Raw genomic sequence first — 14,632 nt, forward strand, 5'->3', positions numbered from 1 at the left:
GTGGTTAGAGGGAACAGAGGCACACAGAAGGGAAGTGAGGTTAGAGGGGACACAGGCACACAGAAGGGAAGTGTGGTTAGAGGAAACAGAGGCACACAGAAGGGAAGTGAGGTTAGAGGGGACACAGGCACACAGAAGGGAAGTGTGGTTAGAGGAAACAGAGGCACACAGAAGGGAAGTGAGGTTAGAGGGGACACAGGCACACAGAAGGGAAGTGTGGTTAGAGGGGACACAGGCACACAGAAGGGAAGTTATATTAGAGGGAACACAGGCACACAGAAGGGAAGTGTGGTTAGAGGGGACACAGGCACACAGAAGGGAAGTTATATTAGAGGGAACACAGGCACACAGAAGGGAAGTGTGGTTAGAGGGGACACAGGCACACAGAAGGGAAGTGAGGTCAGAGGGGACACAGGCACACAGAAGGGAAGTGTGGTTAGAGGGCACACAGGCACACAGAAGGGAAGTGGGGTCAGAGGGGACACAGGCACACAGAAGGGAAGTGAGGTCAGAGGAGACACAGGCACACAGAAAGGAAGTGTGGTTAGAGGAGACACAGGCACACAGAAGGGAAGTGTGGTGTAGGGGTGAGGGCTGAATCCGGAGTCTGCAACACTGGGTTCTAGTTTCCTTTCTGAAACTAGTTTACTAGTTGATATTGGACATCTCACATGATCTCTGTGGGTTACTATTTCCTCATAAGTAACCCAAAAAGACCTACCTAGGTGTCACCGAAGACCTTCCAGCTCTAAAGTGTTGTAAGAAACAACAGACAGTGCTAAGGATGGAGGACAGGCCTCACTGGAGGCAGGCGGGGCATTTGATCCTGGAGGGCCTCTGGGTGGTTGCCTAGGGTTTGTGGTTGGGGAGGAGAGGGAAGGGGTGACATTGGGCAGGGAAAGGCAGGAAAGGGTGTGTGGAATTTGACACCTCTAGTAGGTCAGGTCATTGATTCTGAGTCCCAGGAGAACTGGGTGGTGAGGTGGAGAGGTGGAGAGGGGTATCTTTGGCTCCCGTGTCCCCCTCTTGTGTGGCTGGGCTTCTGGTGCTCCTCTGTGGGACATTGCCACTCATGGTGTCTAGACCACTAGGAGTGCTCCTGGCTCTCCCTCACCCTGAATATTCCCTCCTCCATTGCAGCCTCCACCATGGCTCTCTCCAGCTCCTCCTCAGCGGCCAGGTCTCCTGAGACTGTGCGACGAATCTCGGGGGCTGCCTCCTCCTCGATGGTTCGCAGCCCTGCCTGGGGATGGAGAAGGGACCCAGTGTTCTCTCCGGCCCAGAAGAGGATACCAGAACCACTTTTTTTTTTGACAGAATCTCACTATGTTGCCCAGGCTGGGGTTCAGTGGCACAATGTGAGTTCACTGCAATCTCTGCCTCCTGGGTTCAAGTGATTCTCCTGCCTCAGCCTCCTGAGTAGCTGATATTACAGGTGTTCGCCACCATACGTGGTGAATGATTGTATTTTTAGTAGAGACAGAGTTTCACCATGTTGGCCAAGCTGGTCTTGAATGCCCAACCTCAAGTGAGCTGCCTGTCTCGGCCTCCCAAAGTGCTGGGATTACAGGCATGGGCCATTGGGCCCAGCCAAAACCACTTTTTGTGGCTCACTTGTCTCTTATCACTGTGCCCAGGGCTCTCCCGAAGCCCCAGTCTAGGCCCCACTCTCCCTCTTGGGTCATTCAACATCTCAGGGACCTGAAAGGCCACCAAGTCCTGCTCTGGCCCCTGGAATAGCCCACATGTTAATTACTCCCAGTGAGTCATCTCTTGACCCCACTGGTGGAAACTTCATGCCCTTCCCAGGATTCCAGGTTGATAAGTCTTCTTCCTCAGTAGTCTCCTAGATCAGTGATCTCTACTGATTGCATATGTCATGCAAATATAGTTGATCAAAGTTAATATCAGCAACAATGGGACAAGTCAAGACTGATGTCACCTAATAGCTTGTAATGAGAACACAGCATCATTTCTGTGGCATTCTTATCCAAGATGCATATCCTAGTAATCAGACCCCAGTTGAGGGACATACTGACGTGCAGTCTTTAAAAGTGTCAAGATCGTGTCAAGGAAAGACTGAAACTCTTCCAGATGGAAGAGATTAAAGTGATATGGCAACTCAATGCACTGTGTGATTCTGGATTGGATCCTTTTGCTATAAAGGACATTTATTGGGACAGCAAGTGAAATGTGAATGGGATCTAAGGGTTAGGATATAGTAATGTATTGGCTGGGCATGGTGGCTCATGCCTGTAATCCCTGCACTTTGAGAAGCTGAGGCAGGCAGATCACTTGAGGTTAGGAGTTTGAGAACAGCCTGGCCAACATAGCAAAACCCCATCTCTACTAAAAATACAAAAAGTACCCTGGCATGGTGGTGTGTGCCTGTACTCCCAGCTACTCGGGAGGCTGAGGCATGAGAATGGCTTAAACCTGGGAGTTTGTAGTGAGCCAAGATTGTGCCACTGCACTTCAGCCTGGGCAATAGAGCAAGACTCTGTCTCAAAAAAAAAAAAAAAAAAAAACAGTATCAGTGTTAATTTTCTGATTTTGGTGGTTATGTTGTGGTTACATAGAAAAATTATGCAAGGTAATGCCCTTGTAATACACATTTTGCTTTGAATACACACATAATACCTTGAAATATGCATTAAAGTGTTTTGGAGGATAGAACACCATTTTGGAGTTACTCTCAAATGGTTCAGGAAAAAAAGGTTTTGTATTATATTTGCAACTTTTTAAAAGTATGAGATGATTTCAAAATAAAAATAGTCATTGAAATAAATTTTTGAGCACATAGCTCCAATGCACGTATATTTTATAAATTTTTATATTTTATGTGCATTCATAAATTATAAACTATGTGCATTACAATGTGATCCTACTGCTTCAGCCTCCCAAATAGCTACGATTACAAGCATATGCCACCATGCCCAGCTAATTTTTGCATTTTTAGTAGAGATGGGGTTCCACCATCTTGCTCAGGCTGGTCTTGGACTCCTGACTTCAACTGATCCACCCTTCTCAGTATCCCAAAATACTGGGATTACTGGCATAAACCATTGCACCTGGACCCATACCCAGTGGAACATTTTAAGTGCCCTTCAGAGACCTCTTTTCTTTAGAGACCTCTGTCCTCCCCTCCCCTCCTCTCCTCTCCCCTTCCCTTCTGCCTCCTGGGTTCAAGTGATTCTCCTGTCTCAGCCTCCCAAGTAGCTGGGATTACAGGTGTGTGCCAACATGCCCGGCTAATCCTTGTATTTTTAGTAGAGGTGGGGTTTCACCATGTTGGCCAAGCTGGTCTTGAACTCCCAACCCCAAATGAGCTGCCTGCTGGAAAGGAGGGCTTCCCTTCCCTTTCCCTTCCCTTTCCTTTCCTCTTGCCTTCTCCTTCCCTTCCCTTGGGACACAGTCTCACTCTGTTGCCCAGGCTGGGGTGCAGTGTCGTGATCTCAGCTCAGGGCAACCTCAGCTTCCAGGGTCAATCGATTTGCATGCCTCAGCCTCCCAAGCAGTTGGGATTACAGGTATGTGCCACCACACCCAACTAATTTTTGTATTTTTGGTGGAGATGGGGTTTTGTCATGTTGGCCAGGCTGGTCTTGAACTCCCGACTTCAAGTGATCTGCCCGGCTCGGCCTCCCAAAGTGCTGGGATTACAGGCATGAGCCACTGTGCCTAGCCTAGAGACCATTGTACTTATCTAATTTGTCGTTCCTTGGAACAAATCCTATTTTCTTTGGTCCTGTTATCCAGAGATGAAGTGCTCCTGGTTCTTTTCTTGAGGTTGAAACATTTTCAATTGTGAACTATCCAGAACTGTCCTGACATTGTTTCACTCTTCTGGGCCTCCTTTGTCATCTCCATGTTTCCACCACTGGCCCCTCAAGGACAGGGAAGGATAACTAGAGTCTGGAGACCTGGCTCAGTGGGGGGCCCCTTGGAAAGTTCCTGGTTGGGCTTACCTGAATCTGTACAATGTCCTTCTTGGGCCGATAGCCATAATACTCCTCCTGGCGCTTCATGAACTTGCGGAAGTGCTCCTGAATGAGGAACGTGGCGTAGAACTTCCCCACTGTTACCTCATCATCTGCAGAGGAGCCAACATGAGATGCCCTGAAGGCTGGTGGGAACCTGACCCTGGATTCAGAGCGGGAGCCAGCTGTCATCAGGCCCGGCACGCGAGCCATCCCTTGTCTTGCTGACTTGGTCATTAAGTGATCTCTATCCTGAGGCTGGATGTCGACGGGGTCTACTAAGGCATTTATGGAGGGTCTGGTCCATTCTCAGATTCCCATGGGGCTCCTTGGAGAAGTTCCCCTCCCCATCCTGCAGCTGCTTCTGGACTCTGGTCCCCCAAAGCAGCACCTACCTCCTATCGGAGGGATGACCTGGTCCAACAGCTTCATGCTGGTTCTCTTCCAGATCTTCTTGATGATGGCCCTCAGCTCCTCATTAGCCTGCTCAAAGTTACCTGGAAAAGGAGAAAGGCAAAGTGGTCCAAAGTTTTCCAGGTCACACCAGCTGCACTTGACAGGGCCACCCAGTTCTTTCTGAACCTCTCAGAGAACCAATCATTCACTCAGCAACATTGGCTGAGTTTTCTTTTGCGGCAAGTGCCTTGCTGGGTACTGGCAATGGTGGGAGGGCATCACTGTCCCCCTGAGGCAGCCCAAACTTTAGGTCATGTACGTTCTCCCCACAGGCCTTGGCTTCCAGTGCTCAGAGTGGTTGGCTTTACTGGCTGTCATCTCCTGCTCTTCTTCCAAAATCTTTCAATTCTCCAGGCACTGTGGTCTGTCCCAAATACCTCCAGGCAGCCTGGCTGCAGCTCTAACCTGCTCCTTCCTGACTCCTGGCCTTCCTCATCTTGCCCTCTTAAGGAAGCTTACCCTGAGGTTGTCGCAGACTCCTGCAATGGTCCCTTTGTGGGGACGGACCTGATACAGCTGGAGCCTTGAACTTGATACAGTGGGAGGCTTGAGTAAGAGCTCAGAGACAATGCTGAGGCCCCACCCTGACTCCTTCCCCTGCTCCCACCATGCCTGTCTTCCCAGTAGCTGAGAACCTGTGATTTAGTGGAGTCGAATGTGGACTCCCGTCAGCCTGCCCAGCACTGCCTGAGAACCTCCTCTGCTCCTGCTCAGAGCCAGACTGCAGGGCACCCCTGAACCCTGTGCTAGCACTGGCCCTTCTCTGGCCCCCAGACACAGCTGAGGCCTGTGGGAACAGACCCTTGGTGATCTTTGCCTTGCAGGGAACCCTCGGGCTCTCTTCGAGCCTCCGAGCAGGAGGGCTTTGTGGCCATGGCCTGGGGTCCTCCCTCTGCTTCTTCCCACAGATCTTGAGAGCAATCGAACTCTGAGAATCTGGCAGAATCTGAGCCAGAAACACCCTCTGAGAGAAAGGAGGGGCTCACACTGGAAGGCCCTCTCACCTTCCGTCTTGATCTTGAGTGCCGTGCGGACCAGGGCGAAGAGTGTGGCATTGAAGGTGACCGTGCCGTCACTGTTCAGGGGCATGTTCATGCCCACCAGCCGCTGTGCAGGGAGAGGCAGTGGCTTGCTGCTGAGCTGGGACCAGGCCAAGCTCGGCTGATCATCCTCACCCTGTCTGTGGGCCGGGAGGGGATGGGACATGAGGGCTGGGGGTGTTGGCTGACCAGGACGTCCTTTGTGAGGGGACAGAATGAAGAGTTGGGGCGACATTGTCGGGACTTCAGGTCCTCCAGGAGGAACTTGGGGACCCAGGAGATCCCAGCACTAAAATGCTTCATTCCATTAGGTCCTCACCAGCTTCCCTGTGCCTCAGTGACTCCACCTCTCCCTGGGGCCACCCGTCCCTGGAAGCTCTGGTTACCTTACAAGCTACCCGATGAGGGCAGAACTTCCCAAAGCCCAGAGGTGGCTGGATCCTTCTCAGCAGGGTCACCACATCCAGGTGTTTGATTCTCCCCCTGTGGGAGGACATGGAGACTTGTGTACCTGGTATCCTCCACCGCCGCCAGAACCTTTCTGCTCAGAGGATGGGCAAAGGGATGGAGAGCCAGGAAATGGGAGCATTTCCTTACTTTCCAACTGCGTTTAGGAAGTGGGAGCCCAGCTCCCTTTTAAAAGAAGAGACATCATAAAAGAAGAGACAATGTTAGGATTCGCTGTTGCCTGCAAAATGGGTACCCCAAAATAGGCTCTCTTTTTGGGGGCATTTCCTCAGATATGGGATCTCCAGGTCTGGAATCCAGACCTCATTTTCCCCATCAGGACCTTTTTTAGGTTTTGGTCACTTTAATAGGGGCTCTTGGGCTATATTAATAGAAGTAGAGGGTGTAGATCAAGGGAGGTGGAAGCCCACTTCCAGAGGCTAGTCCAGAGCTGGAAACCACATTTTCGGCACCATGACTCCCAGAATAGACATAAAACACGACAACCCGGGGGTCAGATCAAAAACAAGCATGGCAAAAGCGGCTTGTGAGTGTTGCCTGAGAAAAATTATTTTGGAAGGTCATAGTAGCTTCCTCTTTTCTTTGATGGGCGTGTTGTGAAAAAGAGATGAAACATTCCCACCTGTCTCCAGAGGGCTGAGTGAGGACTTGTGGGTGGCTGGTGGAGGCAAGTGGGTTTGGCTTCTGTGGACGGAGGCATTTTACAGCATGGTTGCTACAGGCACCAGGTAGACCGCACTGAATCTTGGCATCATCCCTTACTAGCTGCGTGGCCCAGGGCAACTTACTTAACGTCTCTGAACCTCAGTTTCCGAGACCGAGACCATCAGGAAGCCTGTGCCACAGGCTGTTGGAAGGACTAAATGAGATGATACAAGTAGTGTGTAGCACAGTGCCTGATGCCTGGGAAACATTCATGAAATATGAGCATATTTTCTGTTAGGAAAGAATGTAAGAGAGCCCGCTCACCAAGCTTTAAAGTGCATATGCATGCACTCAGGTTCACAGCAATGCAAGAATCTGATCTAGTCAGTCTGGGCGGGGCCTGGGACTCTGCATTTTAACCAAGCTTTAAAGTGCATATGCATGCACTCAGGTTCACAGCAATGCAAGAATCTGATTTAGTCAGTCTGGGCGGGGCCTGGGATTCTGCATTTTAACCAAGCTTTAAAGTGCATATGCGTGCACTCAGGTTCACAGCAATGCAAGAATCTGATCTAGTCAGTCTGGGTGGGGCCTTGGACTCTGCATTTTAACCAAGCTTTAAAGTGCATATGCATGCACTCTGATTGACAGCAATGCAAGAATCTGATCTAGTCAGTCTGGGCGGGGCCTGGGACTCTGCATTTTAATCAAGCTCAGATTCTGCTGGTCAGAGGACTGCACTTTGCTTCGGGGTCTACAGTTCCTGATGAGGTATGGAGTGTCCAAACAGGAGCTGGATGACCATTTCCCAATAAAGTCAAGGATGTTTCCACCCTGGGAAGCTGTAGGATTCCTTCCAACCTGGAGAGACTCTGATTCTCTGATCTGAGACCCTGGATAGGTGAGGGGAGAAGGAGAAGCCCACTCATACTGAATAAACTGGGCAGATGCTAGGAAGGGTCAGCGCCTACAGACTGGACTCACTTAGCCTCTGGGTCGTACTCTGCCCAGATGGCCTTGAACTCATCCAGGTGATGAGGGCCCAGGATGGACCAGTCCCGGGTGAGATAGTCGAAATTGTCCATGATGACAGCCACAAAGAGGTTGATGACCTGCAAGAGAAGAACCAAGGGTTCCCCACACAGAAGGCAGTTGGTACAGGGATAGGAGGGGGGAGCTGGGAGGTGGCCATGTCCATCTCTCACTACCTGTGCCCTTGGTTCTAGCCCTTCTGAGCCACCCACGTCACACACACAGCAATGCTCTGTCATATCCCTGTGCTCTTGCACAGTCAGTGCCCTCTGGCCTTGTTCAATTCCTTTTGATAAAGTGCTAACCAAACAAAAGACAGTAAGAACTTTTGGCAACCTCTCTTAGCATGAAAAAGCACCCAGGGAACAAAGTCACACGCGGGATCTCCAGAACCGGGGACAACCTAACTAGAGCTTCCTGTGTCCCTGAGATGAATCCCAGGAGAGGCGGAAGCTGGCCGGGAAGGAGCAGGCAGGCTCCCTCCTGCCTGGGCTCATCAAAGCTGTCTCCCTGCCCCACAGGCCCGCAGCGTCTCACCAGGAAGGCGCAGAGCATGTAGAAGCTGATGAAGTAGTAGTAAGCGAAGTTGGTGCCACATGTGTACTCCTCCCCTGGGGCATACTCCGACTCCGGGTCACACAGCTTCCCATAGCTGCAGGCCAAGAGGATCTCCTGCCAGGCCTCACCTGTTGCACACCTGGAGGACAGAAGAGGCTCCTGTCACCTATCTGCTCCTGCCTGGCCCCGCAGGAGGCTGGCAGCCAGGTGGGAGCAGGGTGTGGACAGATGAGCAAACTGGGGCTGCTGCCCAGATGTAGGGAGGCCCAAGTTCACCGGGTGGCGCAGTGTGAGCTGGGTTTCAGTTTCCCCTCTGTGCCGCAGCCCCCGTGGGGTGTTACAAGCAGGAGCTAAACTTTAGAGAAGAGGGCAAAATCAATCTATGATTCAAGTTACTAGAGGGCTGCGCTGTTCTGACTGGGCAGTGGGATCAGAGCGGGGCGACGGGTGGTGGGAGACTCGTGCCTGAAGAGCAGCAGCACAGCTTGTGGGAAGGTCTGGAAGTTGTTGTTTCGGTTTATTTGGGTCCCATCCACCAAGGCGATCTTCCCAAACATCTGCAAGTCACAAAGGGCCCTGACTGTGGAGCCTAGATAAAAGGGCCCCCTCAGCTTATCTCCCACAGCCTTCTCCTGCCTGCCCTCTACCTTTGCCCCCACTTCCCCCTAATTCCCTTCATTGCAGGCCACATCAGACCTGAAGCCAAGAAAAAGGGATTTTCTAGGTCAAGTAAAGTTCTTCCCAGCAAGCCAAAGAAAAGCAGGAGGGTAGACCAGTTTTCCCAGCTGCAAGTGGACCCAGTGAATCAATGTGTGGGGGAAGGGCCCTCAGGGGAGGTGGACAGAGGCCACCCAGGCCTCCGATCGGGCCTAGAGACAGCCTGGCCCCTGCTGTCCATCCACATGCCCAGGTTTCTCCTGGATGGCATCTAAGCATCTGACACTCCCGCCATCCAGGGTCAGGGAGGTGTTTCTCCTTTCTCATAACCAAAGCAGGGAGGGCAGAGGGCCCAGCCCATGTGCTGCTCAGCCTCCTCAGGCTGCACGGATGACCCTCTAACTTGGCCAAGATCCATGCTTTGGCCTGGGCCCGCCTGCCTCTCACCTGCATGCCGATGACAGCATAGATGAAGAAGAGCATGACGATGAGCAGAGCCACGTAGGGCAGGGCCTGAGGGGAGGGCGGGAGCATCAGTCAGTGTCTTAGGGCTCCATTGTGTGTCTGCGGCACTGCCCTCCCTTAGCTCCCCAGGGCTCTGCCTTGCCCCTGGCTCCCCAGGGGCCCACCCTGGGCTCAGGCAGATGTCCCTAGTGGCCTCCCCAGATCCACCCAGTTTCCAGGGTCCCTGTTGCACCTGGAAGGACTTGATGAACGTCCACAGGAGGGTGCGCACTCCCTCTGCCCGGCTTAGCAGCTTGATCAGCCTCATGACTCGGAACAGACGGAAGAAGGCGCTGGAGATGCGGGCACTCTCATCTGGGTCCTGCGGGGCAGCAGCCCCAGAGGTCAGTCTGGGGGCAGCACCTCAGAGGGTTAAGGGGTAGGGCGGGGAGGGAGGTGCGCTGTGTGTGTTGGGGAGATGTTCGTGACAGGGAGGAGCTCCAGCCCCACGCAGAAGCCCTGTTGTCCACTTGTATGGGGCCATCCTCAGGCGCAGGGCTCTGGGGCTGTTCAGCTGGGAGGCAGGGAAGAGTACATGGGGCACCGGGCAGCATGGTGAGCCCACGCTTAGGAGCAGAGGCAGGGACTTGCCCTGGGGTGCAGCTGCACCCGGGCCCACTGCCCGCCCTCTGGGGCCTCCTCCATATCTCACAACCTCCTCAAGCGGCCACTGAGTCGAGGACCCTGGTGGCCCTCCTAGGGCACCTCCCCTGGCGTCCTCCCAGTGCAAAGATTTCCCAAAGCTTGGCTGCTCTATTGCTGTAAACTCAATGTGGCTACTCCCCATCACTCCCACCCCGCACGCAGCTGTTCTAAGCCAGGCAAGCCTCTAATCTTGTGCCAGCTTTAGACACACGAATTACTCTGGAAGGGAGAACCGTCCCTGCTCTGCTTCCTGTGTCCTCAAAGGCCTTGTGCCCAATAAACTGTCACTAAGGTCCTTTGCCAGCAATCACAGTTCTCTCTGGACTGTGTTTCCATCTGCATAGAAGGTGCCAGAGAGAACCCGAACTCCGTCTCCCAGGGCTCTGAGGAAGCCACTATATCCATGCACACTTGAGCGCAGAGCGTCTGCCCCCGCCCCAGCCTAGCCTGGGTCCTCAGCGGGGCCTGCCCTGGGGAGGGAGCCCTGAGTGCTGATCCACCCCATGCAATCCACGCAGCCAGGCCCATGCATGCAAGTGGCAGGGCGGGAGCTGGTGAGCGTGCCGAGCAGGCTCGTGCAGCCTGAAATTACAACGTTCCCGCAGCCTCCACCCAGGCAATACAGTCCCCCGCTGGAGGCCAGGAAAGTCTGTGGAGAAAAGAGACGAGGGGAGGGGAAGGAGAGGAGAGAGAGAGGAGGAGGGACACGTGGGAGGGAGGTGAAGAGACGTGTCAGAAAGGACAGACACACAGAAGAGTTAAAGAGAAAAAGAGAGGCAGGGGCTGAAGACCCCACAGGGCTGTCAATCAGGGTGGGGTGGGTGGGAGTGAGGACTCAAGCTCTGTGGGAACTGTGAGGCAAGAGGCGGGGGACGAGGAAATAAGAAGGGAGGGAAGGCTGGACATAGATAGGTCCCTTCTCATGTTGGAGATGCAGCTACCCGTGGTGAGGGCTCGGGGTTCTTCTTATGCATTTGGGTTACGTGATGCTGGGGACATCCCCGACTAGGGTGCATTGGAAAATGCCCACTCATTGTAAGTGGATTCACATCCGTAGCACCCCGAGGCCAAGGTCCAGGCCCCTGCAGAAATCCCATCTCCCAGGGGCACAGCTCCTCTTGGGGAATCTGAGATCCCCACAGCAGATGTTTCTCTGCCCTGGACTGGACCTGGGACCAAGGCTTATCTCAGTAATCAGGCTCCTAAAGAGCAGGTGGGTAGGTGTGTGGGAGCAATTTTTTCCTGTTTACTCCCGTGGGTCACTGTTCATGAGAAGACCTTGTTCTGGAGCCTTGGGTCAAAAGATTTCATGTTTTATCTTCCAGTTTTCTACAGGTAGACTGATCCCTGGCATACTGGTCTCCCCGTTAAACAGCACTGTTTGGGGCAGATTTTCCCTGGACTGCTGGTTCTCAAGCCTTGCTGCATGTCAGAATCACCAGGAGAACTTGAAAAATACATATACCTTTGCTGGGTCTCCCCCCCAGGTCAATTCGGTCAGCTTCTAGGGGAGGGGTGCTGGTTCAGAAGTTTAAATGCACCCCGGGTGATTCTCATTTGCAAGCGAGGATGACAACCACTTTTCTATACCTGTGCTCTCCAATACGGCAGCCACTAGCCAAATGTCACCATTTGAATACAATGACAATTAAATAAAACCAGAAAACCCAGTTCCTCAGTTCCTCTAGCTGCCTTTCCAGTGACCAGCAGACATCTGTGGCTAGTGGCTACTCCATTGGACAGGGCAGGCCATTTCTGTCTTCACAAAAAGTTCTAACCAGTGTGCTCCCCTAGTCCTTTCCCTGGTTGGTACATCAGGTATGTAAATCAATCTTCACGTGACTTTAAGCAAACACTACTTGTAAGAGACATCTGCTACTCCTGAAAAATCAAATAACAAAAACCAGTGACACCCTCCTGGCCTCCATCACCAAAGAAACTGTTTTGGTTCATCCAGGCTTCCCCTCCGCAGACCTCAAATTTTAAGAAGTAACTATTTTTAGTTTAGGCTGTTTATTTTGGCTGTTTAGATTTCTCTGCTCTGGCTGTGCTGGTGAGAAGTGCTGTCAAACCATGGAGCCTTTTGGAATACTATTTCCCAGCAAAAACTGAGTGTGGATAGAAATACACAACACACACACACATACACACATGCACACACACACACACACATACACTCACATATGCACACACATATACACACATACACACAATACACACACATACACACATGCACACACACAATACACACATGTATGCACACACATATACACACAGTACACACATACACACATATATGCACACATATACACACATACACACACAATACACACACATGCACACATATATGCACACACAATACACACACATACAGACACACATACAGACACATACACATATATACACACATACACACACATATATGCACACACAGACACACAGACACATATATACACACACATACACACACACACACACTCACACACACACACACGGTTTTGCTCAGAGCCCACCCTGCCCCTCTCTGGCTCAGGGCCCCAGTGGATCTGAGCAGATGGGGTTGTCTGTCACTGTCCTGTACATGGTGGATGAACAGGGGTCCCACCCTAACACATCAGACAGCCTGTGAGGCAGCCAAGTCCCCACTCCCTGCCAGGGCTCAGCCTTTAGGAGCCTCAGCTGAGGGCTCCTTCTTCAGAGACTCCAGACTTTAACTCAGCCATTTCTCTCACCTACACCCCACCTCAGGCATCTCCAGTGCTGACCCTTGCACCCCTATCCCCAACCCACCCTAAGGTTCAGCCCTGGGCCGGCACAGCCTAAGGGCTTTCTGTTGAGCAGTGGGTAGTGCAGAAGAAAGCCCTGGTCTTGAACTCCTGACCTCGTGATGCACCTGCCTTGGCCTTCCAAAGTGCTGGGATCCCTCATGGCCAGCTCAGCCAGCTCTTGGGTAACATCCCACGGTGGCTCAGAAAGAAGAATGCTCGTCTTTCTCTCTTTTACTGTGTCCCTCCCAGGAGGCCACTTGGGCAACTGTTTTTTGATTTCGGCCTCCGATTCTTGGATTGTCTCCACCCTCCTTCGCTGCAGCCACCTGTACCTGCAGACCCTTGGCAAGGCAGCCTCTGGAGGGCTCGGCTTCTACGATCTTTTTTTTTTCTTTTTGAGATGGAGTCTCGCTTTCTCACCCAGGCTGGAGTGCAGTGGTGCGATCTCAGCTCACTGCAACCCTCACCCACTGCATTCAGGCGATTCTCCTGCTTTCAGCCTTCCAAGTACCTCTGACTACAGGCCCCTGCCACCATAGCCGGCTAATTTTTTTTGGTACTTTTAGTAGAGATGAAGTTTCGTCATGCCGGCAAGGCTGGTCTCGAACCCCTGACCTTGTGATCCACCCACCTCAGCCTCCCAAAGTGCTGGGATTACAGGCGTGAGCCACCGTGCCTGGACGGCTTCTGAGATCTTGAATGTGACCCTTCCTGGCTAGAACTGCCTCCCAGCTCCTTTCATCCCCCTCACAAGGCAGGTCCTGCTGCTGTTTCTCGTTCTACCTCCGAGGCCTCAACCCCTTAGTTCAGATCCTGGGCCATCTGCCTTCCTCTTAGCTCAACCTTTAAAATAGTTCTAGGTGCTGGCCCCTTCTCACGGCCTCCACAGGCAGCCCCAGCCCCCTTCGCCTCTCATCTGGATCACTGCGGGAACCCCCTGACTGCTCTCTCTGGGTCAGCCCTCGTGTCCCCTACGGTTTAGCTTGTTCTCAACACAGCAGCCACAGTGATTGTTTTAGAACTAAAGTCTGTTCACACTTAAACCCTCCAAAGGGCTCTCATCTCCCTCAGAATAAAATCCAAGATTGTGACCGTAGCCTTCAAGGGCCTAGATGATCCGGCCCCTGCCTTCTCTCTCTCACTTCATCTCCACCATTCTCTCCAGCTACACGCGCCTCCTGCTCGTCCCCTAACTCAGCAAGCACAGCCTGCTGCCGGGCCTTTGCCCCTGCTGTCCTCTTCTGCCGACACTCTGGCGCAGGCCCTTGTTTTCTTCAGGTTTCTGCTCCAGTGTCATCTGGACACCACCCTCCCATTCTCTTCCACTCAAGCCCCTAACTCCCTTTATGTGTCTGTATAATACTATGTATTTGTCATACCTGTCTTATCAGAGATTGATTTATGTATTGCCAGTTTGTTCCACAACTTTGTTCACTGCTGTACCTCAGGCAGAAACAACCATACCTGGCACATGGGAGGTACTCTGTACATACCTGAGAAATAAATGAGTGAGTCTTCTAACTGGGTCTCCTGAGTTTACTCACTTCCTGTCACTCACCTCCAGATTAACCTTTTTTTTTTTCTTGAGATGAAGTCTCACTTTGTCACCCAGGCTGGAGTGCAGTGGCATGATCTTGGCTCACTGCGACCTCTGCCTCCCAGGTTCAGGCAATTCTCCTGCCTCAGCCTCCTGAGTAGCTGGGATTACAGGTGTGTGCCACCACATCCAGTTATTTTTGTATTTTTAGTAGAGATGGGGTTCACCATGTTGGTCAGGCTGGTCTCGAACTCCTGACCTGATGATTCACCTGCCTCGGCCTCCCAAAGTGCTGGGATTACAGGGGTGAGCCACTGTGCCTGGCCGAGATTAATTTTTTAG

At 52.3% G+C, this 14,632-nt stretch overlaps 1 protein-coding gene across 4 annotated transcripts in view; it reads right to left on the bottom strand.

The window, feature by feature from the left end:
• The window catches only part of CACNA1S (calcium voltage-gated channel subunit alpha1 S), a 78,734-nt gene that overhangs the window by 5,818 nt on the left and 58,284 nt on the right, over positions 1-14,632 (bottom strand). For 2 of the 4 annotated variants that reach the window (XM_035280465.3, XM_078356784.1), the window contains exons 29-39: positions 10,578-10,634; positions 9,534-9,662; positions 9,284-9,349; positions 8,645-8,736; positions 8,159-8,318; positions 7,574-7,701; positions 5,863-5,959; positions 5,441-5,543; positions 4,376-4,477; positions 3,969-4,093; positions 1,115-1,243 (exon numbers count right to left, since the gene is read on the bottom strand). In XM_035280465.3, coding sequence (XP_035136356.3) covers positions 1,115-1,243; positions 3,969-4,093; positions 4,376-4,477; positions 5,441-5,543; positions 5,863-5,959; positions 7,574-7,701; positions 8,159-8,318; positions 8,645-8,736; positions 9,284-9,349; positions 9,534-9,662; positions 10,578-10,634 — 1,188 coding nt within the window. The remainder of the gene's footprint in view (positions 1-1,114; positions 1,244-3,968; positions 4,094-4,375; positions 4,478-5,440; positions 5,544-5,862; positions 5,960-7,573; positions 7,702-8,158; positions 8,319-8,644; positions 8,737-9,283; positions 9,350-9,533; positions 9,663-10,577; positions 10,635-14,632) is intronic. The other 2 variants (XM_035280466.3, XM_078356785.1) reach the window with 1 other exon arrangement.

This window comes from Callithrix jacchus, chromosome 19 (genome assembly GCF_049354715.1).
Source record: "Callithrix jacchus isolate 240 chromosome 19, calJac240_pri, whole genome shotgun sequence".
Taxonomy (NCBI): Eukaryota; Metazoa; Chordata; class Mammalia; order Primates; family Cebidae; genus Callithrix; species Callithrix jacchus.